Source organism: Centruroides vittatus, unplaced genomic scaffold, assembly GCF_030686945.1.
Source record: "Centruroides vittatus isolate TY-2023 unplaced genomic scaffold, ASM3068694v2 contig_549, whole genome shotgun sequence".
NCBI lineage: Eukaryota > Metazoa > Arthropoda > Arachnida > Scorpiones > Buthidae > Centruroides > Centruroides vittatus.
Genome location: NW_027122325.1, coordinates 4728821 through 4755120, shown reverse-complemented (window position 1 = coordinate 4755120; position 26300 = coordinate 4728821). Strand labels below are relative to the sequence as shown.

General features: G+C 29.2%; 1 protein-coding gene across 1 annotated transcript in view; it reads right to left on the bottom strand.

Annotated features, from left to right (window-relative positions):
• The window catches only part of MetRS (methionyl-tRNA synthetase 1), a 60215-nt gene extending 34312 nt beyond the window's left edge, over nt 1–25903 (bottom strand). Inside the window, exons 1-8 of the mRNA XM_067274503.1 lie at nt 25751–25903; nt 21717–21807; nt 21064–21145; nt 17450–17584; nt 17188–17266; nt 15582–15697; nt 6005–6100; nt 3537–3631 (exon numbers count right to left, since the gene is read on the bottom strand). Of these exons, the coding sequence (XP_067130604.1) occupies nt 3537–3631; nt 6005–6100; nt 15582–15697; nt 17188–17266; nt 17450–17584; nt 21064–21145; nt 21717–21807; nt 25751–25862 (806 nt within the window). The 5' untranslated portion in view covers nt 25863–25903. The remainder of the gene's footprint in view (nt 1–3536; nt 3632–6004; nt 6101–15581; nt 15698–17187; nt 17267–17449; nt 17585–21063; nt 21146–21716; nt 21808–25750) is intronic.
• Nucleotides 25904–26300: the final 397 nt, after the last annotated feature.

Sequence of the window (26300 nt, the reverse complement as noted above, 5' to 3'; positions counted from 1 at the left end):
GGTTCCGTTTGAACTGTCCCTCTTGAAATTACTCCCCCTTGGTTGCATTCAAAGCCAAATACTTTTAGTTTTGATACTGAACTGCTATGTAAACCTTGGGAATGTTCAGTTCTGTATTTAATGTTGATCTGGCATAATAATTTGCCTAGACTCTTCAAAAAACTTTTTGATCTCATTCACATTTTAGATATTTTTTGGCCCAAGTTTTATTTGCTTTGCAATAAAACACACATGAATTATAAGCAACTACATCAATCAAATTAAAAAACACAGCCATTGGCCATCTGCCAACAGCTATATGTTCTAATACATTTGTCAAGTGTATCAACACCTGTTTTGATTGAATTATAATAATGAATAATCTCTGGCTTCTCAATAAATACACTAAATACACTTTATAGTTACTACTATAATCAGAATTACAATTCCTTTAATCAAAATAATATAATACAGTAAAACCTGTCTATGGCAAACCACACACAGTTCCTTTCAAAAAGTGGTCTTTTAAACAGGTGGTCGTCCAATACAGGTGGTTCTGTAATACTGTATTTCCATATGTATTTTGTGCACTTTTTAGCCATTTCTAATAAGCAAAGCTCAAGGTGAGCAAAAATAAACAAATTTTTTCAATGACAGAGCTATATTAGTATTGTATTTTATTTTTATCGGATAACTCAATTAACATCATGATTTTATAAAACAGATTCAATACTAATATTTTAAAGATTAGTACAGTATTCGCATTTTCTCAATTATAATGCACACTTTCTTTTTTCCGACTTAATTAATTCAACTAGGTTCTCTTCATTTGCTCCTCAGTTACGTGTATTACGTCATCGATATAGAAGCACAATATATCTCTCCACTACTTTGGTTTTGGTTTTCGTTAGTTTAATCTTATTTTAACTAAAAAAATACTGTATTTTTTTAAATATTTAATATTTTCTTAAGTACAATGAGAAAAATTATTAATTAATAATAAAATGATTTTATTATTTCTTCTCATAATACAATTTCATTACATCAATGACAATTGTGGAGTCAAAAAAGGAAGGCTGCCTGTAAAACCGATTTTTGCATTAATGTGTTTATAGTTTTTTGGATATTTTGTGTGCAAAAATTACTTGAATATTATTTTTCTAGAAATATTGTGAAAATAAGGTAGGTTGATACAGAAACTGTTTATCACACACGTACTGTATATGAGCTTCAAAAACAGTAAATAAAATAAATTATATTAAATGATGAGATCAGCTGATTGATTGTATTGTGTACAATATTTTATACCCCTAAGAAAAATACTGTAGGTCTACAGTACAATAAATTGCATTTTCCCACAGTTAAACTTTGCCACTAATTGCCATTGTGATAAACCATTTTCACTTTCTCTGATAACTTTAACACAATCTTCTAATGATAGAACTTCGCATTTCTTTCATTTTTCTGATATTTTCAAACAAACTGACATGAATTTCCTTTGTAACTGGACTAATCCATTAACACCCAATTTCAAGAGTGGGAAAAGTGCCCAAGGTGGGTACAAGAGTTTAAACTAATTCATTATACTAGGAGGGGAAAATGTTTTTGAGATGGGTTCGAAGAATAGTTTATACCAGATATATTTGCGGAAGTGGTCGTTTATTACAGTTGTTGTATGTTGTTTCCGACCAAAAATTGATGCCTGTGGTCACGTTACACAGGTGGTCATTTAATACAAGTAACTTATACGAAAACTCTATGTATAAACTATTCCGTGCCAGAAATTGTTTACCCATTTTGACAGGTGCTCGTTGAATGCAGGTGGTTGCCTAAGTAGTTTTTACTGTATTCACACAGGAGCAACAATCCATTGTAAAGCATCAGATAATTTTTTTATAGGAACCACTATAATTACTGAATTTTTGTCAAATATACTCCAAAGTATTTACAAACCATAGGGGATGAAAGTAAAAAACTTCAAATTCCAAAATTAATATTTGTCTATAATATAAACAAAAATATGAGCTAGTGTCACAAGGTGACCCCTCTCATCTGCATGGGACTGTTAAAAATTTCAATTACGTTTAATCTTGATGAAACAGCACAAAATATTTTTGAGTTAAAAATATTTTACATTAAAACTAAACTGATCAGCATTATAACTATTATAATTCTGAAATATTTCTAAAATTGAAAAAGTTTCTATATAATGAAAGACTATGTTTTACATACATACAATAAAATCTCTGGATCTCAAATCCCTTCTTAAGTCAAACTAGATTATTGGTCTTGGTGAATACCCTACTATAATATATTTTTCTACTCCTAAAGTTGAACAAAATTTCAGGTACCTAAACATTGTCTATTTTAATTTGAGTAATTGAACTCGGCAATTGCCAGCCAAGCTGTTAAGTTCTGTGAATCCTTTCAACACATAGCATGGTAAAATAGTTTTAATGCAGTTGGATAAGCGAGCCAATGACCGTCTGCTTTATTTGAAATAGACTGCCATTGGGTTGCTTATACAGATATATTACAGTCACTTTAGTGGAAAATCCACCAGATCTAATGAGAATATTGAAATTTGATGTATTATGTATTATGAAAAGTTTGATTTTTGACTAGAGAAGTAATTTTGTGATATGTCTAAATTCATTATATTTATTTGAACTGTTATTACAGCCTCATACGTTGTTCTAATAATGATTCAAATAAATATGATACATCACAAAATTATTGTATTCCTTCTACTGCTTTTTATTTTGCATTTGAATATAAATTTTTTCTATTTTCACACACCTCCATACTGGCCATTTTTTGGTCCCTTCAAATTTGAAATTTAAAGCTTTACTGTATTATTAATCTGATGTAAAGTTTTCTCATAATGTATATATTAACAGTGATAGCAAATTTGTTAAACTTTAAAATTCTAATATACAGTAAAGCGTTGTTTATCCAAATCAATTGGGGACTGGGGTTGTTCGGATAACTTATTTTTCGGATAACCGATCATGTATGAAAAAATATATTAACCTATCCCATGTTGAAATTTTTCTCCATTTCGTGTCGCTTCGCATTGAATTTTCGTCAATTTTAAGCCTAACGATAATTTTTATAATAATAATCATGGCTATTATATCATTAAAAATTATTTCTTTATTTTGCACAAAAAAAATAAATATACTGAAAAGTATAAAAACAAAAAAATTATATTTTGGAAGTTAATCTAGTAACAAAAACGTTCGATTCAGCAGGACACAGTCCGACTGGAATGCTTTCAGTTAACCGATGTTTCGGTTGATCAGCTTTCGGATAAATGACGCTCTACTGTATAATGCAACCAATACATTATATAATTTTTATTGAGATTGTTCAATAGAATACTATTTGTTATGTCAAAATATAAGAAAATTTCTCAAAATTTGCCATCTTGATAATTTTAACTATTTTAATACTTTAATGTAAGATTTAAAATAATTTTAAGTTTAAAAACAAGCTTATAAATTAAGGTTAATTGATAAAATTGATTTTTATTATTTAATTACATTTTAACTTACATTGGATCAATAAGTGGTTTTACAGCAGGAATACATTTAACACCTTCTAGCCAATAGTTATATGCCTTTTCCTTTTCTTCCTCAGTTATTTTAACCTGTTAAATTGAAATAATTTTTAAAATAGGAAATAAAATTCTAATTATGTATTCATGTTTCATTTTTTGCAATTTAAATAATTGAAGACTAATTTCCAGAAAGAAATTTTGGTTAATGTAACCCTTGGTGCCAAGATGGCGGCTCGTCTCTGATTCCAGCAAGGAAACAGTGGGACACACGTTCTAACCTAACCTAACCTATTCTAATAAATTACCATAATTATTAGCAACCAAATTATTAGAATAGGTTAGGTTAGGTTAGAACGTGTGTCCCACTGTTTCCTTGCTGGAATCAGAGACGAGCCGCAATCTTGGCACCAAGGGTTACATTAACCAAAATTTTAAAAGTAACTAAAACACTATTCTTGATTAAACATTTAGGTTATATATTTAATGTATCTTGTAATTAGTATTTCAAAATTTAAACTTTACAAATCAGAATTGCATCCAATGTCTATATAGTTGTATACTGTATGTATACAGTACTTGCTGACACTTAAAATAAAGTAAGATATTTATTTCTCACATTTCTTTAGAATGTAACCTAGATGGTTTCACGTAATCTGCATATAAACAAAATACATATTTTTCTCTATTTCTTTTGTATTTTAACTTCAACAGAATACCAAAAAACCCAATCAATTTTTTTTATTATGAAAAATCTTATGAATGTATTGACAAAAATTTTGTATACACACACATTTACTTCTCTGTAATTACAGTGAAATTACAAAATTGATAAAAAACTGTATAAAGTTTTTTGTTACATTCAATCAGCTATCAGCAAAATAATGATTTTGTTTTCTATTTAGACTAGATTCAACAATTTAATCTCTGCATAAGTATATGAATTCTAAAGAAAAGAAGACAGTAAGAAGAGTGTTTAATACAATTAAAATAAAAATAAGAATATTGATAATAAGCTATTGGTTAATATAATCCTGAGATTATTTATTTAATATGAAATTAAAATATAATGGAACCCCATTTACCCAGCTCAAAATGAAAATTTATTAACATATTGACTGCCATAAGAAGCACAGCATTTTTATTCAACAGAAAAGTAGCAATTTTTATAATAGAAAGTCTTAAAAGATTAGAAAAGATTCAACAAGATGTTAAGTAAATTCAAAGAACACTCTCATAGAACACAACAATAAACATCATACACCATTTCACAGAAAACAAGTCTATTCTTGCAGGCTGCAATGTTACACTTCAATAGAACAAAAACTGTTCACATCGGATTGTTTTTCATTGATATTCTAAAATTTAAATAGATTGAATATATTATAAAATTTTGGAGCATTAATGTCCTAAATATTGTAAAATATTAAATAATTTTGATGTTACAAATGACAAAATATTAACATTGCATTGATTATTACCATTTCAAAAAGGCCTGTAAAAGAATACTATACAATTCTTACTTTTCTTTTCTTTTTCATAATTTTATATTATATACTTGTTGTTTATTGCTTTGTTATATTTTAATCATTGTATTTATGTATTTTAATCAGGGTTTTACTGTTAATTATGGGGAGGAAATTTATTATTGCAAGACTATTCCTATTGTAATTGAAAATAAATACTGTTTGGTATGCAGTTTATGGAATAAAATACAATATGTATTTTGAATAAATAGTTGTTGAAAAATATAACTGTTTTGTTGTATATAACATGAAGTTTACAATATTAAATTTTCAATTATAAATATTACATTAATAAAATAAGTTTAGATAATACAGAAGATTAGAGAAGATTTCAAATTAGCTATTTTATAATTCTTAAAAATCTATATTTTTACAAATAAATATTATTTTGAGAAATGCATTACACTCATAATGTGAAGTAATATCAATATAAATAGCTATATTTTATGAATAATTTATTTTAAAAATAAATCCTATTAATCTTCTATAGAATAAAATATCTTAAAGAGCATTCAATATGTGATTTTTCCTTGTCTTCTATAACTACTTAAACTTTTGTCAATGATTATAAAGAAAACTATAATTAAAACAAAGATGAAATTTAATACTATAATATATAAATTATAATTAATAGCGAGATTGAGGCCGAAGTTTTAAACACAAAAATGTGTACGTCGGACGTTCAGCGCCGCCATCCTGTAAGCCTAGAAGTTTGACAATGGCATTTGAAATGTCAAGCATGATTCCACTGACTTTTCAAACACCATTGTCAAACTTCTAGGCTTACAGGATGGCAGTGCTGAACTTCAGACATACATGTTTTCGTGTTTAAAACTTCAGCCTCAACCTTGCTAATAACAAGAGCTGAATTGACTCAGTTATTACTTCATAAATTATATAAGAATATTTTTAAAAATCAGAATTAAAACAGAAGAAATACCTTTACTTCGTCCTGATTTGAAACTGAAATAACTTCATTATCGCATAAATACTTTGTTTGGAAATGCAGATGTTTAGAACTTGTTAGCAAAGATTCCTTTGAAAATACAAAATTTATATTTACTTGAATTTAGCAAATATGGTACATATAAAATATAATAATAATTTTGTATTTATTCAATTTTATGGCAATTTTTAAAATATAAACTATATAGTTTGTAGGCCTATATAAATTAATGTAAATACAATATTCATACTAATAAAACTTTTTAATATTTGACAAATTTTTTGTATTGTTTTAATTTTAACAGAAATGCCTTTATTTTTACTTTGTTGCAGAGACTACTGCACATTCATGTCACATTACCATAAATATCATCATTATAAAAAAAATATTTCCCTTTTTTTAGTAATAAAGATGATATTCATCATAGCTGGAAGAAATTTCATTATATTCTTTCTTACTTTATATTAAACCGTGGGTGATCAGTTAATGAACAGTTTGGATAGCAAACAAATCGGATAACGAACACTTTTGCGAGAGATTTTTATGTTCAGATAACGAACATTTCACAGAACAAACATAAATAAGAAGCAATGGAAAATAACGAATACTGATTGATTTTCCCTTGTCTTCAGGTAACAATTCGAAAACTTTCAGAGCATGGGAGACATGAACATTGACACTCAACCCAATACCAATCGAATAGTATTTCCCCAAACTTTGAAACTCTCCATTGTAATTCCAGCTTTTTGTTTACTTTTCCGACAAATAATTTTTTAGTCTTTGTGAAACTGTCAGGCAAAGATGTACCATCCATGAAAAAATGGAGAGATTGCTTTTAATTTGGATAAAAGAAAAAGAAATGAAAAAAGATGTAACTAGTATGACTATCGTTCAATAGAAAGCTAGAGAAATTTTTGAAGAACTGAAGAAACAAACTTCAAAATCGTCACGAGGAGATAGATTTCAAGGCTACCACTGGATGATTTGCAAATTTTAGAAGGAGACCTGGCATTAAACATGTGGTAATTCACGGCGAGTCTGTTAATGCAGATAAAGAAGAAGCTGAGAAGTTCTGTCTCAAATTTGAAGAATTCGTTAAAAAAGAAAGATATTGTCCACAACAAATTTTCTAAAAATTGAAAAGCAACTAAAGTATCTAGGTATAACCCTAGACAATAGACTGACATGGCTCCCACATGTGGTAACAACTAGAGACAAGTGCACGCATATGTTTAATGCCCTGGCAAGAGTAGCTAAGGCTACTTGGGGCCTAGGACACGAGGCCATTGACGTTATCTATAGGGGGGCCTTCATCCCACGTATATCATATGGGGCAATCGCCTGGTATCAGGCAGTCAATAAAGAAAGTACAGTCAAACCTGTTTTTATGCGAGGGATAGGGACCGCATTAAAAAAAACGCATTAAAAAAAATCTCACGAAACTTCACGAATGGCTGTAAATAATAGTTTTCGCAACACAATTAAAAAATAATTTTTTTATGCGGTCAACAGGGACCGCATAAAAAAAGTCTCACATAGAAAATAACTCAAAACCGTACAAAATAGAATTTATTGACAACAGATGTCAGCACTTGACTGCATCGTCTGGTCTATCGTCTGTTTTACATATTTTTGTCCAGGTGGTGTTTTGTTGACTTAAAAAGTAAATTATTTCATTTTTTGCATATTCATGCAATAATATTACTATAATAAGTGCATTTATGCTATAATAAGTTTATTTAGCTATAATAAGTCAACGTGAGACATGACGAATCGCACGAGACTAGTCGCCAACTATACCGCACAAATTAAAAATTCGCATTAAAAAAATCGCACATAAAAAGAGCGCATAAAAACAGGTTTGACTGTATAAGAAAGAAACTATATAGCGCACAAAGATGTGCCTTATTAAGACTCACTAAAGCTTACTGTACAACCTCCACGGAGGCACTACAATTGGTGGCAGGAACCCCACCAATAGACTTAATAGTCAAAGAGAAAGCCACTCTCTACCAGTGCAGAAGGGGGAAAAACATAACAGTTAACGGAATGGAGTTATCACAGGCAGAAATAGATCTAAAGCCTACAGCAGTACTGTTGCCAAAGCCATACAAACGGCAAACGATATGAATAGCCAATGATAATGAAAGTGGCGATATCGAGCTATTTACGGACGGCTCGAAGATAGACGAGGGCATAGGTGCAGCCTTTGTAGTGACAAGAGACAACATACAAATATGTGAAGGAAAATATAGACTTGGAAATCAGTGTTCAGTCTACCAAGCTGAATTGCTAGCGATAGATAAAGCAGTGGAATGGGCAACTACAACCTACCACACCGGCTGTATTATTATAAATTCCAACAGCAGATCGGCCATAGCTACACTTAAACAGTTTACTGTTAAAAATGGAATGGCACTTAAGATCAAAACAGCTATTAGCAAGAGCAGTCTGGATATCAAATTTCGCTGGATAAGAGCCCATACGGGTGTTATGGGTAATGAGAAAGCAGACTTATTAGCTAAGGAAGCAACCTGCTTATCTGAAATAAACTTTGATAAAATCGCTATATCAGGGGTTAAGAACATGATAAGAAACGATACTCTAATGGAATGGCAAGAACGCCGGACCGACTCGAATAAGGGTAGACACACGTTTTGGCTATTGCCAAGTGTGGAAGAACAAATTAAAGATCTTCGTTGGCTTCCAGTTGGCCATCTTACAAGTCAATTATATACAGGCCATTGCAATTGCTACAAATACCTTCAAAGAATAGGAAAACGTAGAACCGCAACCTGTTCATGTGGAGAAGATAATCAAGACCTTGAACACTTACTCCTTAAATGCGGCAAGTACGAGAAAGAACGTATTGAGATCTCGACTTTACATCAACAATGTAATGACGACTCTAATCTTGACATGTACCTAATGATACGTGATAAAAAACTTCTACCTGACCTATTGACCTTCGCAAGAAGAATCTTGATGTAAAGGAGGGGAGGAAGTTACCTCCTTAGCCTATAACCCAGCAAGTAGCTGGACCTCTGTAAGACAGACAAGAACGCTTTCAGTGTTTTTATGTATTATTTTATACTATCCTGTTTGTACGAATACATGTTTAATTGATAGATAAAGATAGAAAAAAATTAAAGAAACGTCATCCTTGTAATGCGAAAGTGAAACAAGGTGATTCTGATCCCCAAAAGGGAAAATGATGAAAAATTAACGAAAAAAAAAAAACAAAACAAATTTTCAATTGTCATGAAACTGGTTTATTTTGGAAGCTCTTGCCAAACTGTACCTACATCATGAAAGATAAAGATAATATTCCTGGGCATAAACCCATGAAAGACCAATTGATGTTATTTTTGGGAGCTAATGCTAATGGTGATATGAAGCTTATCCCACTTCTTGTCTATCACTCTGCAAACCCTAAAGCATTCAAAAAATTCCATAATTAAAGAAAGACTGCTAGTGATGTGGAGATTGAATAAAAGGGCATGGGTCATACAGGCTCTTTTCAAAGAATGGCTGTTTAAAGTTTGTGCTCTAAGCATCAAAGATTACCTTCACACCAATGAATTGCCATTAAAAGCACTGTTGCTATTGAACAATGCACCAGGGACATCAAAAAGACCTTGAAGATAATTTGCTGGAAGACTTTCCCTGGCTGACATTTCAGTTTCTGCCTCCAAATACCACTTTGTTGATTCAACCATTAGATCAAGAGGTTTCAAGAAATTGTACATTCAAGCACTGTTTCATCAATATTTTGAAGCATGCCAGTTCGCCTCAATGATGACATTAAAAATGTTTTGGGAAGAAAAATTTGATATTTTTGAAGCTATCAGGCTCATTCAAAAGACAAGGTCAGAAGTCACTCAATAACAGTTGAATTCTGTTTGGCAAAAGCTGTGTCCCTCCTGCATTCAGGGAGACAGAGATGATGTCCCTGAAATCATGGATGAAATTGTGACAACTGCTAGATATCTGAAATTGGAAGTGAATAAAGATGACATTGAAAAGCTCATAATAGAATCTGAAACTGATCTGACGACAGAAGAACTCTAAGAACTCTTGAATGAAGAACACCAAGAAACTCAGCGAGATGTGTTTTCTTCTGAAAAAGAGGATCAATGCTGACATCTGCTATTAAAGATCTTTTGAAGAAGTGGGATGACATCAGAACAATGGTCTTAAAATGGCATCCAAACCAGGTTGATGTTAATAGGCTTAGGGATCTCTACAACAAAAATGCCATTAATTACTTCCAAAAAACCCTGAGAAGAGAGAAAAGCAATCGACATTAAACAGATTCTTTAATGACCCACAAACAGAAAAAAAACATGACTGTATATATGTATTTTTATTATTACATATAAATAAACATAGTAAGAAAGTATAACTTTTTATGTTTTGGGATCTCCAGAACGAATTAATCAAATTTCCATAGAAATCTATGGTAAATTGATAATTGGTTAACGAACATTTTGGATAGCAAACACAGTCTTGGAATGAATTATGTTCATTAACCGATCACTGTATTTCTAATTATTTTTAGATTTACAAGGTCCATACAGGTAATTCTATCTGTGATTCCCTGACTTTCCCTAACCAATTATGACATTATTCCCTGACCTATTAAGGTCTCTGCATTTCCCCTTTCCATCATGTAATATTTTGCCAAGTTTATTTAAGCTCTTTTTGTACACAATTATATAAATTTTTTTATTAAAAAACACTTTATTCATTTACAAAAAATGAAAAACTTTGTGTAAAATCAATTACATAATTAGATATGTCATTTCTTTGCCATATAAGAAAATTTAATGATTTTATTTAAATTAATCCATAAATTTTATTTAAATAAGAAAAAGACTTGTCACATCATAAAATTGAATTTTTTTAAAGTGAGGTGTAAAATTCAATATAATTTAAACAGAATAAATCGTGCACTTTATGAGATGGAGAAAAATTGCTTATCTTGTGCTGTTTTTGGCATAGTATAAGTATATCTAGAGCAGAGGTGGCTAACAAGTTGATTGCAAAGCCAATTTTGGTCACTCGCTCTCAAACTTTTTGACATTCTCTTTCATGCACATCCACACGAGCTTGTGTCAGTTTTGGACATAGCTTTATTTCCCCATTATCCAAGGATAATATTTTCAGAAAATTATCTATATTTACATGTTTTCCTCCTGGTAAGATAATGCCTTCATCTAATGCATGATTCCTTAAAGGTTTAATCAAATGTGGCACATCTGAATAGACCAATATCAGTGAGGTCCAAAAACTTTGTCCATCTCATGGTCATAACAGTCTGGAGTCGACATTCATTTCATCAAAGCTCAGAATGTAGAGAGATTCTATTACTGTGAGACTTTCAGATTTCATCTTCATATTTGCAAAACATCATACAGTACTTCTGAATAGCAATGAAAAGACGAAGAAATCCATCTCCTTAAAGTAGAAAGTGCAGGTAAAGGGATTCAAAGGCTTTTTCTCGCATACACATAACACTTCCTAGACAAAGAACGCAGGGTCAGTGCTTTTTCTATATCTTCTTTTGTCCAACGTGGCTTCCTTTTTTGTGTTATAAGATAATCTATTTGTGCTTTGGTAAATATTTTTTTCTAAATATTTATTTTCTCATTTACTTCTTCATGTTTTTTACTTTCTAATAATTTTAATTTTTGGTTTTTCTCAGTAAAAGCCAACTGTAATAATTTATTTTTTCTTTTCAGGATAAATATTTCCCTTTTCAAGTGATCAGTTTTATCATTTGCTAAATACAGTTTTTTTTTGCTAATTTCACTTCCAGAGAAAGCTCATTTATAGGTTCAGTTTCAGTACCTTTGTCAATTTTATTCTTTTTTGGTGAAAGATGGGACAGTCTGTTCAGTGCACGTTTCTGATTCTCTCGCTGTGTATATCTTGTTGTTCTATCATGCATTTGCTCTACTATCTCTGATGTACTGTATATTGGACATCCGAAGATCTAACAGGAGCTAGATTTAAAGGTGGCACAGCATCAGGCTTTAAGCATCTCCTGGAAGGTATATTTAAGAGTTCTGCTTTTAGATCTCTCTCATAGTCATCTTTAAGAAAGTGTGCACTGCAAACTGTTGCATTTTCAACGTTGACATTGTCCTCTCATTTGCAGGTATGAATCCACTTACTTCTAAGAGTAGGATGCTTAGGGAAAGAATGATAAATTACATTACTTCCTTTAGTCTTTTGATTGTAATTTTCAGACACTGCCATGCAAATTTGACATCATTCAACTTGATCAGTGAATACTAACTAAAAAATTCACACGTCAACACACTACTATTTAACAGATACTTTGAAAATATTAAATCCCCCCTTATACTTGTATTCCAAAAGAACACTCATCAAAACTTAATTGCAAATGTAAACGAACAAAGATCATCACGGTATCACGTGTTTCTCAATGGTGACGTCATGTGCACAACGATTAAAAGAGAAACCTACTGCACATGCAAAATGAGCACCCCTGATCTCGACTAATGATGGGATTGGAATATCGATATATCAGTGAAATCTGTGAATTGACTGGGGAAGGAACAAAGAAAAGCAGCGTTCAGCATTGTCTTTGTGCTGTGCTGTTTGTAGTGTTATCATCCGGCCGGTTTTTAAATTCATGGTCTGGATTAATTATTAATTTGTCCAGTTTTCGTAGAAATTGTGAAATTATGATGAAACAAAATACTGTTACTTTTATGTATTATTTTTGCAATTAATATAGACATCGGACTGTTATTAATTATTTTTGGATATTCCACATTATTATTATATTACTTTAATAATATATCATGTACATGTTTACCTTTTAATAAAAAAAATATTTATTTTCTACTCAATAAAAAAATCTAATTGTTTTATTTCTGAGTTTAAGATCCTAATTTTAAAATGTCCAGGTCAGCAATTTTGAAAAGGTGGCTACATCGGCTGTTTGTTTGTGGTGCCATTTTGTGAACTGCCAAACTGTGCAACTTGTGTGGTTTGCAAGTGATTTAAAGTTTTAAACTAAGCGTCAAAAATGCTGAGAGTACTGCAAGCATAGCAGACTTAGCAGACTCTAGACCAAGGACTATATACTACAAGGATAGCCAGATCCCGAATATTTGTTAGCGTGACTTTGGATCTGTGACGTCACAGCAAGCCCTCTACTTCTACATGACAGATGCTTTCAAATAACAAAATACAATAAAATACTAAATCATTTCTTAATTAATTAATAAATTACTACTAACTACTATAGAATTTTCAGATTTAATAAGTGTACGTAAATAAACTTACAAGTCTTTTGTCTAATATGTATTTAACAAATTAATGAGCTGTATTTTTTATTACGTGGTTAACTTTTAAATTAAAAATTTTTTTTTCAACAATCACCATTTTCAGAAGGCATTCTTTTCAATGTTTTACATTTTTCTTGTTTAAGATTTCTATAATTAATTCTTATTATAGTTCTTAATTTACAAAATCTTTTATTAAAGAAAAAGGTAAAACTCTTTCTTGTTTTGATATTTCCACTGACAAATTCTGTACAACTCTGGGGCCTTTTTTATACGATTCACCATGATATATTTCGAAATATTTATTCCATTCTATAATTTTTGCTAGCCATTCATCAGTAGGTTTAATAAGCTCTCCATAAGATAAATGCTGCACCCATGATGGAATGCAATAGTTGTGATAATTTTTAATTTTGCTAGTGAAATTACCCAAGTTTGGGAGTTTTTCTTTATATTTATAGGCAAGATATCCTGCTATATACTCGAGAGCATCATGAGAAGTTTCTTCAGAGATTGTGTTAAAATCTGGATTGCATGTAGAGTTTCCTGAAGATATATTTGAAGAAAAAGTAGTTTTACATTCAGTATATTGGTCTGTATTTTCACTTGATACTTCTACATGTGCTTTCTCTAAAACTTTAGGTATAATATATTCCTCTTGTGTTTGATCTGTAGTATTTACTTTTGACTCTAAAATACCAGGATTCTTACCTAAAATAATCAATCTAATCCTATATATAGCATTCAATGGGTTTGGATGTTCATTACGACCCTGGCTTCTAATTTGAAAAAGAGTTTTCTAGACAATCTTGATTTAACTTGTGAGTGCAGATGTATTTTATATCAAATGTCAATTTCATATCTTGAAAAAGATCAATTAGTGATTTCATTGAGATTATCATTCCTTTCTGGAAAATTTGGAGGGCATTTTTTCCACTTGCTCTCATTGTTGAGATCATTTTTACCATTTTATTTAAATGTTCTTTTTGTAATTCCAAGTCTACACCATATCCATTTTTGCTTGGAACAGAACCTTTTGGTGCATAACTATTAAAAATGTCGAACCACATATTTACATCTCTAATAAATCTCTCTGTCATTTTCTTGTCTGTACGGGAAGGTAGTGTAAAAGAGCTGTAGCCACGGTATTTGATAAAATTTGAGCTGCCAATTTAACATTTTGGTGCTGGCTTTTTTGACAGTTTAAATGTTTTTCATTAATTTTCCAACACAAATTCACTTCAGTATCGGTGATAGAAATTAGGGCTTGCAATGAAGTTTTATTTATTCCAGAACCATCTTCAAACTTAAAACCTACATCAATGAGCCAGTTTTGCAATAATTTCAGTAAATGAGGAGCACCTGCAAATATATATACATGATTTTTTGTATTTGGATGAAGGAAAAACGTTTTCATTGATATTCACATTTAATTCTTTCCATAAACTTATGTTACTGCAACTGCAGTCACTGATGCAAGCTACTACATTTAGTTGACAGTAAATTTATGCAGGCTTCAACTTCCGAGCATTCAAAAATCAAAAAACACCTCTGACCTCACAGTTGGTAGGACTTCGTATCACACAGTTCATTGTTGACAATCACAGAATGCACAATAACAACTTGCTTCAACTAGTACTCACACAACACTGAGAAAAGATGTCAAGGAAACTATTCGACCTTGGATAGTAGACCGAGATCAAACTGCACAACCAGAATGCGCAATAGGTCGTTACTTCCTGGATGACCCTTGTATTTATCAAAAGTAATTAAATTGTTAAGAATTAATAATAATTTGTAGTCATGTGATTTTCTAAAAAAATTTTTTTTAATTTTAAATTACTTTTGTAACAATCATTATTATATTTTATATCATAAGCAATACTGTTATTTTTTCATTTAGGCATTATTAAACTTATTCTCTAATACCATTTTCTTGTTATCACCATTATTCTTCATTAATCTTTAGGAAGTCCTCTGAGTAATAGTTATTACATTTTCAATAATTAATGATTGTTATCATTTGATTTGTAAACTTAAATTGAAGTTATCAAAACAGTTATTATTTGAAATTATTAATTAAATTTAGAAATGGAAGATTATTATTTATATTTTACAGAAAATTAATAAATCTAAAGTAACAAAAAAAGTTTTATGGACATCTTTTTTCTATTTGAAACAACAACAAAAAGACTTATCCTAATTTTGGTTAGGAATTATAAAATATTGAAGTACCTTAATGTTTTTACCTTAAAAACATTAGCATTGGTGTCATTTGTTACAGTTTTAACAGCTTTTGAAAAAGAATCCAAAAGATTGAGATGATCAAACCATTTTGTAATATTCTTAAATTCATGAAGATATTCTGAAATAAAAATAATTTTATTGTAAACAATCAAAATAAATTATGCTAAAATTATTTACTTTTAATATCTAATAAAATAAAGCTACATTCGTCTCACTGATAAACTGACTCATTCATTCACTAACATGAAATGTTTGAGTAGAAACAGACATCAAATGTTATCGAAAATTCCAAAATCTCAAAAATGTAAAATATTTTAGGCTATATACTGCATTCGTACAATATCCACGATTCACTTATATCTCAATTGTAACTGTCGCCAGTCGAACTTAGAGCTGTTCGCACAGGAGGTCCACTTGAGAAGAACCCAGCTATTGCAGGCAATGATAAAACTGACATAACTATTCGATAAGTCACAAACACCAACAAACAAAATGGTACAGAAGTTTTGATTAGAAATAAATACTTTTTTCTTGCCGTATATCTAATAATAGCCAGATCTCATCGTCTCTCCAAATATCTGTTTTATTTCTCTGTTGATAGCCCGACACGTGTTCCACAGCCATTTTGTTTTTTCTCGCGTATGTGGGATTGTGGATACTATCTTACAACTGGATCTAGTTTCAAGAACTTTCTTGAGTCGATCGTGATTGAACATTTCAGTTGAGAATGAGATGGTCAAGAGAGGTCACACCACAGTACAGTCACCAACCTTGGTCACAATCTAGATTAAAATGCTCAGTGTGAAGTGGGTATTACAAGATATTATAATTAGACCCTTGACATCTCATAGAATGCACATAAATAGTCAGATTAATTCTTTATTTTTAAAAAATATTTGTTTTGATTAATTTAATCCAAATATTTTAAAAATTGCAACAATTTTTTAAAATATGAAATTAAAAAATATTACAAAGAATCAAAATTCTATAGTTCATCATTAAGCACATTTAACTCTTTAAACAGGAAATCAGCCAAAATTGGTTTAGTCTATTTGAGATGAAATTGATGAAGGAAAAGTTGTTTGACTGGTTTTGCTATAAAATCCTCTTGTAGTCAAAGAGATAAAAACAATTTTGTCTCCAGGTACACAGAAAGAAAAATTTTCAGAGCTTAAAGAATTAAGACTGTGCTGTACAATACTTGAATAAACCTTACTGCAAATAACTTGCATTCACTGTTTATATACCCTGTATTATTCAGTGCAATTGCTAATGCAATGTCTTGCATGAAAGTATGAATACTGTATATTGCAAAGAATGTACAGTTTTATGCAAATTTATTATCATTATTCTTATTTATTTTTATAATATGTATTAAACTTTAGTAGAAGTCAGTTCAGTATTCTAATTACAGTTCAAAATGTAATTTTTTTATAACCCCTCATAAGTGACTACTTCACTTATTTGGCAGGAAATTGTATATCCTGAATTCAGCCACATAAGTAAAGTTTTACTGTAATTAACTGTTACAGAAATATTGTTTTAGTAAAGAGTTCTTTAGATATAACATTTTCTTATCATAATCCTATCAATTATGAAATCTGTTACCTGATGACAACTTTTTATCTGCAGCCAATGGATATATCGTTGACCAAATGACCAAGTCTGCTAAACTTGGAATGTTTACCTAAATATATAGTAACATTTTAATTATTAGTAAAAACTCCATAATAATATTAACATTTATGATATTAATTTTAAAAATTTTAAATTTTATTACTTAATTTAAAAATCAAAAATTAAATAAAAATAATTTATTAAACATTATTATTTAATAAATTACAACAGAATCTACACATTTAAAATTTACCTTGTTTGACAAAAGTGGTTCAGATTTATCCAATGCAGAATCCAAGTATTTTAGGCATAAAATAAAGCTTTTCTTAAGTTGTTCATCAGACTTTGAATTATTGTAGCCATCAATTAATATTGATATTACTAATGGCTAAAATAAATTTTTAAAAATATGCTTTTTAAATCTAAAAGACACTAATGAAAACAATATATTATATTACATCAAATTAGATTTATGGATTAATAATTTATAAATAACATAAAATATACTTTTTATCCTCTTTATTCAGAAATAATATGCAGTGAACAAAATATCATTTTTAGTTTTTATTTTTAAACTTCCTGATAATACTAAACTATAAAATTTCTTGACTAGAATAAAGTGTAGATTTTTACTGAGATAAAATGCTTGCATTACATTAGGTATCTAACAATTTATTTTCTACATACAGATCAGTTTTAATTGATAGAATTTAGCAAGTAAAATTTTTCAAAAAACTTGGAAAGTTTATTTCACAAGTTTTTTACAAACAGAAATGCAATCTTAATTGAAATGAATATTTTGTACACAAGTATATTCAAAAAGTTCCAGGAATAGATCAAAAACTTAAAATATATTATAATAAATAAATTTATTTACTATTTTTCAAAATAAATTACACTGAAATTTAATACATTTTCTCCTGGGATTTCTCTAATTCAGTAAACCTTTTGAAAAATCAGTTTCTTTCAGAGATTGCAAAATTTTCTTTTATTTAATTAAAATTATATTAAAAATATATAAAATCTGATAAAACTCTGATAAAATCTTAGCTATTTCTTTTGCTAGCCTGACTCTTCATCCAAGGTAAAAAGTTAAAAACAATAAACTGGTATTAAAAAATACTTTAAAACCATTACTGTTGGTTATTTTCTTTATTTTTCTTATATATGCATTTCAATCTTTTGATCCTCATCAGCACATTCACAGGACTAAGTTTAACAATTACTGTTTTATAACATATTTTTTCCATTACAATCAATTTCTTGTTTTTGTAATATCTACAATCATACAGCACTCTGGTGACACATTTATACCTGTATTTAAATTTAGTCAATTTACATTTTTGTTTTTTAATTTTTTACAATAGCAAAATGCCCCCTTATTTTTCTCTTTTTTACTATTTTTTTCAAACAATACTATGTTAATATTATCTTGGTCTATTATACTCATACAGGACAAATAAAATAAATCTATTAAAAAAGGATAAGAGCAATTACTCTTAATTCTTTTTATAAATTTCAACATTTTTTATTTTAAAGTTGAAAATACTATTCTGTTGCAAACATTTTATCCTCTGATTTACTTCCTAATGGCTTTTACTTTATCCAAAGTTGAAAAAATGACTTTAAAAGAAAACTAGTTTGAGTCAGTAGACAAGAAAAATTGAACAAAGTTTGCAATTCTCAAAAGAAGTAAATTTTTCTAAATGTTTTCTGACTTGGAGAAAATGTATTAAAGTTCAGAGTGAGGTATTTTAAAAAATATTAAATAAAGTTTTTGATATCCTAACAAGTTTTATTTTATTCTGTACCCAAGTTTTTTGAACATATCTTGTAATTATCATATAAAATTTGATGCCTAAAGTAACTATGTAGCTTTTCATTTTAATACAAATTAATATATGACACTATAATTCTGTATTTATATAAATTAGAATATGTAATCCATATTTATCATTTCATATACTGTATATTACTCATATTACTCATATACTGTATATAATTGTTGTCATCTCTTGTTAAATAATTCTTACTCATCCAATTTAAATCATTGCAATAACTACAGTCAATGTTAGTTTTTAATGAATTTCTTTGAAAATGATATTTACATAATATTTCCTTAGCACAAAAATGTGAAAATTATAAATTAAGAAATCTTTTCTTATTCCTTACGACAGGATACTAAAACATAGAATTTATTCCATTAATATTAAAATATATATCTTATCCAGAAGTTAATACATTAATTTATCAATGTATACTAAACTTACTGATGGATTCCATAAATTCTTTAATATAAATATCAAAATCATATTATGAATTTAAGACTATGATATTTACAAAGCTGCATTATATTTGAGCTATAATTAAATTAATTAATGATAAAATAATCAAATTACAGTGAAACCTCACTTAACGATCACCTTGCACAACGAGTATTTCGCATAATGAGCAAAACAAAATGTAAAAATTTGCCTCGCTTAACGAGCGATATTTCGCATAACGAGTGATGAGGAGGGAGGAAGTCCCGAATTGTGCGCATGCGGCATGCTCCATCAGTCTGTGTTTAGCACTCATTCTGCTAGCATCTTAGTGTCGCTTATGATCATATATTTTTCCAAACTTGTGTTCACACATATTACTTATAAATATCAACAACCAAAGCTTGTTATATAATAAACACGCCAAACAATATGCCAAATTCTTGGGTCATTAAATTTAATGACCGATTCCAAATTAAATTTTAGAAATGTCTGAATTAAAAATTAACTATTTATAATTATTAAATTTAATACGAGATAAAAACATTACTGCCTACCTCTAGTCAAATTAATTAATTTCTAATATTTAATTATAGCCTTTACATAACCCAAGAATTTGGCATATCATTTGGAGTGTTTATCAAACATATTAGTTGTAATTTTTATTTTGTTTCTGCAAATCAAATTCTCATTCCAGGATGGTTCATTCCACACTAGAAGAAAAGATGATGATGATTCATGCTTCTTAACAGTGTATATTGTACAATTTTTTTTGAATAAACATTATACTTAAAACATTTGAGCATTTTTTTTGGCGTGGAATGCATTTTCATATTTTACATTAATTTCTATGGGAAAAACTGTTTCGCTTAACGAGTGTTTCGCATTACGAGTAAGACTCTGGAACGAATTATGCTCATTAAGTGAGGTTCCACTGTACATAATTTGGCTTTAAGATATGCAGCTAAGCTACATTCTTGTAATTCAGTTCATAGATGTTGGCTATTAGAAAATCTGACTTTGATTGTTTGTTTATATCTAAATTAACAAAAAATGCCCAGCATTGCCTGGGAATTCGGGGAGAGAATTGAATTGTCCTCATAATAATGGTGCAAAAGAAATGCTGTGGTAAAAACATCATTTGCATGCATTTTCCTTTCTTAATATGAAAATAATATATAGCCTATGTCCATCTGGAAGAAATAATCTTTCCAATAAAGAATTTTAAAAATTGATTTTGTAGATTCTGAGATTACCTCTAGCAAACAAATAAACATTCTCACTTTATATATCTGTATAGCTATAGATACAGATTTGCTACAATATTCTAGTTTGTAATTTTCATCACACTATAATGAATAATATATAAACAAGTGATAAATAAAGAAATTTATTGTCTTGAAGACATGAAATTTTCTTTAGAATCAATAATCAATCAGTGTTTGAATTCTATTGATAAATAAGATTTTGGTTTTAAAAACTTGAATTTTAAATATGCTTTCATAATTGATAAGCAATGATATAATCATAGCTGATTTTCAGAATAAAATATTTGAAAAATAAATTATAAATATATTCAACTAATAATAATTATGAGTTTATTTACTTGAAAGTGACTACTTTCCCATTCAAGCCATTCTTCTACTTTTTCTGTAATATTTTCATTCTTAGCTTTTGCTAAAAGATATCTGTAAATAAAATGTTTCAAATTACCATCTCATAGTGTTATGCATAAATATTTCTATTAACAAATTATATCTATATATCATATAAATATTTTTATAGTTTGTTATATGAAATTTGTTGTAAATATATCTATATATGTACAGTTTTTTATATACAGTAGTAGTAGTTTGTTGTTACTCAGCATCCTGATATTAGACAGTAAAGAGTTGTCATTACTATTATAAAAATACACTTGTAAAAATGTTCAACACAATAAATATCAACTCACGAATCTAACCAGACAAAAAACTGTCTTATCACATATTTGGTACGTTACAGGGATGATTTTTAAAATGAAATTTTCAAATAAGATGGATTATTAGCTCAACATTAGCTATCTCTAAAGATAAGGAATCAATTTGTAGTTTAAAATTAATTATCAATATGTTAATAACTTAAAATTCAATTTCATTCAAGTTGCATCAATAAAATTTGTGTAAATTAACAAAAAAAAAAAAAAACTATAAAAATTTAATAAAAATATAACAGATTCTTAAAAGTATTTCTGGAAATATATTAATATTTTTATTTTACCTGCATATTGCATTAGACTTAAACAAGTATTCTCCATTATCAAGTTCCAAAATAGGGTGGCAAGATGGTTTCACTTGAAAAATTTTTCTTTCTGAAAATTTCATTTTAAAAATTTTATTAATTTTCTAGTTTTTAAAAATTATATAATATTATGAATAATAACTTAATTATTAAATAAATTATAAATTATGAATAAAAAATTTATTTATTTCTTCTTATTCTTTATATTAGGTAATGGAAACATTTATACAATTTCATTATAACTCATTTCTATTATTTTGTAATATATATATATTTTAAGAAGCTTAATTGCTTAATATTTTATATCAATATATTTATATTATGTACCAAAGAATTTTGAGTTTGTAAACACCTTTTATTTACGATTAAACTATTTTAAAAATGTAAAAAATTTTTAAGAAACCCAAGAAAACACTTTACAAATTTACAAAAAAATTTGATGTCAAACAAAATATAATACTTTCCTTCATACTTTTGAACTGATAAAAATCCATTTTCAGGGATATTCACAAGATTCTTGTGAATTTATAAAAAAAAATTCTGCATTTTGAAAACATTTTTTTAAGTTAATGCTTTAAGTAAATGAAACTTTAGTATGAAATAAAAAAATTAAGAATCACAATTTAAAAAAATCCACATTTGAGTAATCTTTATCATCAAGTTTTGCAAAAGTTGAGTTAGTGAAAAGAATTCCATAGAGATAAGCATTCTCTATTACTTAATATAAAACATAATCATTTAAAGACTACTACTTTAATAAAATATTATACAAGTATTTTTGTCTAAAAATATTAAAGAAAACTTTACTACACTTTACATTTTAAATGACATTATACAGGGTGGGGCAGAAAGGATAGACGTCTTTGAAATGGCTAGACCTCACCACCAGTTAGAGTGGCAGAGTTGTGGCAGGTAGCGTGAAAGTAGTGAGGTCTTTGTCTTTTCAGTTGAAAACATGGAGCCATGGACGATAGAACACTGTGTGTTTGCGTACGACTGAGGAAACAGTCATACACAAAGGGGATCACATTCAGTCATACACATCTGATGGGAATACGTTTCCGCATCTTTGCATACAATGGAAACATATTCCCATCAGACCCATGTGGTTTCAACAGGATGGGGCGATGGCCCACACAGCTTGAACATCAACTGACTTTATTTATTGTCTCTTCCCTGGTTGCCTCATTTCCAGGTTCAGTGACATTCATTAGTGAGGTTGCGGCCAAAGTTTTCAACACGAAAATGTTTACGTTGGAAGTTCAGTGCTGCCATCCTGTAAGCCTAGATATTTGACAATGGCATTTGGAACATCAGTGGAATCATGCTCAACATTCCAATTGCCATTGTCAAACTTCTAGGTTTACAGGATGGCAACACTGAATGTCAGACGTACACGTTTTTGTGTTGAAAACTTTGGCCACAACCTCGCCTGACCTATCCATGTGCAATTATTTCTTGTAGGGACACCTCAAGGCACATGTATATGAGCATAAGCCTGTTCTTTGCAAGAATTGAAGGAAGCCATTCGCGTTGCCAAAATCACCTCCAGAAATGCATCACTGATAACAGACACCACATATATTGTTTTCTACATTTGATTCTGTAAAATGCTATTTCAATATGAACTCATATCTTTCAACAAATATCTTTTGTAGTAACAATTACAGATGTGATTTTTTAAAAAAGTCCGTCCTTTCTGCCCCACCTGTATGAGCCATTGATTTTGAAAGTGGAGCAAGTCCACTCTAAAGAAAAATATGAAGATATGATGGATTTATTACCTTATGTACCACCCATTTATCATGAATACTTTAAAAATCTGCACCATCTAAATTAAGAAATATAATTATATGCATGCAACTTATTACTAAATAATTTTTATTATTTTCTCCACTTTTTCCTATAAAATTAAATTTGTTTTTTATTTCAATGTAGCTTTTCAAAAAAAGTATGAAATGTTGAAATAAAATAAATAAGTAAATAAATAAAATATTCAATTTTTTGTTATTTTAATTATATTCAATTCAAAGAAAAGCAATGTTTTCAACAAATCATTGCTTTTGAAAGTAAGGAAAGTCCATTGGCACATACCAAAACCATGATTTTTTTCACCTAACACAGATAACCATTATTGCATATTAAATTTACATGAAATAAGACCAAAAAAATATAAAATAAGTCTACAACTGATTACAAATATTTTTAAACTCATTCAAATGCAAACCATTAAATATCCAGCAATAACATAAAATAGACTTGCCCCACTTTCAAAATCAATGGCTCATATAAAGAATAATTTATCTTTAAGTATTAATTAATAAATATAGTAATAAAATAAGTAATTTTATTAGTTACATCATATACTTATGTCAAATTTTAAATGTGATAACTTTATTAGTTTATTTATTAATATAACTGTTTTTCATTTTTTTGGATTTTTTATATATATTTACAGTATATACAAAATTTATAAAAGTGGATGTTTACAAGTTTCAATTATATAAAATTTATTGCAAAATGTATTTAAAGTATAACAAAATGTATTTAAAGTATAAATGTAATGCAATATGTATTGCATTACATTACACTTACATTTCTTTCAAAATTTTTAAAACAAATATAATGTATTGTAAAATGTGTTTTAATAGTATATTATGCAATTAGTTTATAATACAGGCAGGGGCAAATCCTAACCAAAATTTTCAGGTATGCCGAAAGTTATAAGAATAACAGGCCTATCTCTAGCACTAAACAATAAGCAGAAATGTTATTTGATGTAAATAAAAACATATGGACTATTATAAAGCCCATTATATCTACATATGAAACATATTACAATGAAAAAGTATTAAAAATTTATGATGACAATTCAATTTTTGTGGGCCCTTGACACTGGGGACCCAGGGCTTAAGCCTATTACTCCCTAGTAGATCCGTTCCTGTACACAATGCATGTATGCTGACTGGGTACCGCACAATCTGGCCGAGTTAAATGCTTCAAATGACATCACGTGCATACACTTGTTTTTGTGGTAAACCTCCACACGAGCAAGCGATTGACTTCCCGTAATCATCGTACTGACTTAAAACAGCTAGCCGCTAGCTGCCAGAGTAAAAGGAAACACAAATGATAAAAGAGCTTACACATTAGAATAAATTATTATTGGCATATTTGTTCTCATATAAAAAGTATATTGACAGTTCAAACTTTTTCTTAAGCATGCGGTGCATGCTAAGCAAGCCCAGAGAATTCATCCCCGAATATAGGTATGAATGGAAGTTTTGGCCCACTTGCTCCACTCATGTACCAATTTCCACAAATGCCGGAATCATTAATTATAAATGAATTGTCATATAGTATTTTGAGGTTAAACTATACTTATGGAAATCAAAATTATATAAATAGTGTTTGCGTCAACTGTGCCATAAACACTGTGTTTATACATGATTTTGAGTTTCATAAGCATAGTGTTATAGGTGTAGTCAACTACAAAATACATTGAGAATATTTTAAAAATTCTCAAATAAAATGTAATTATTATATATTTTATTTTTATAGCCTTTCCAATTTGAGCCTTTTTTTTAGCAAGCCCATTATGGGTTAGGACAAGCCCTTAATGGGAAGGCTAGGTAGTGAAGGAGGGAACCAACATATCTGGAACAGATCGCCCAGGAAAAATTACAGGGTTTCCTGGTCGGATCGATCCCTGTTCCCCAGAGAGGTAGGCCGAAACTTAACCGCCTCTGTCATCCGGCCGTCCATTTTTATTTATATTACGAAATTTTATCGATTTCTGTAATAATAAAGAAGAGATTTCGTAATAAAACGGTTACATAAAATATTGCGATTACTTGTAAATTTTAAATATTAATGATCTGTAAATTAACTAGATATTTGATAATAGTTTCCAATATGTTTAACCGTAATCTATGAATACACGTGCTATGTAAATTATGAATTATTATATATATATATAAAAAACATTTACATTGATGATGAAATTTACTTACGATTTTCCTTATCAATAACTACGATAGGTATGTCAAAAGAACTTAGTTGGATTCCAAGTGAGATCTTTAATAAGAAATAATTGTTTACTTTCGATGTGGTGATTATCCTCATTTTAAACGTGCTTCCACTCCGCTGACTCGTGTATTAGATGACGGATTCTCAAGATAAAAATGAAAAATATTAGCCAAAATTAATTATCATAAAAAAATTAAAAGAAATTTAACTAAATATTTTATATTCTTAATACATTTTTTGTAGTAATTTCTTAATTATACTAAAGATTAAAAATCATTTATTTATTTATTTTGCTTAACTCTTAATATTTGGTCATTAAGACTTAATTAACTTTTTCTTGTCTTTCGGGCACTAAGAAGACCTTTTAACAAGACCATTGTGGATTTGGAAAGGCCCAATGGGCGGCTGGAAGTAAAGAACGGGACTCAATAGCAGTGGCGTGCCGTGACATTTGATGACAGGGAAGCTGGTTTCTGTAAAAAGCCAACTTTCAGGAGCAATCAGTTAATTGCGCGTCAGTGATGGCCTAGGGTC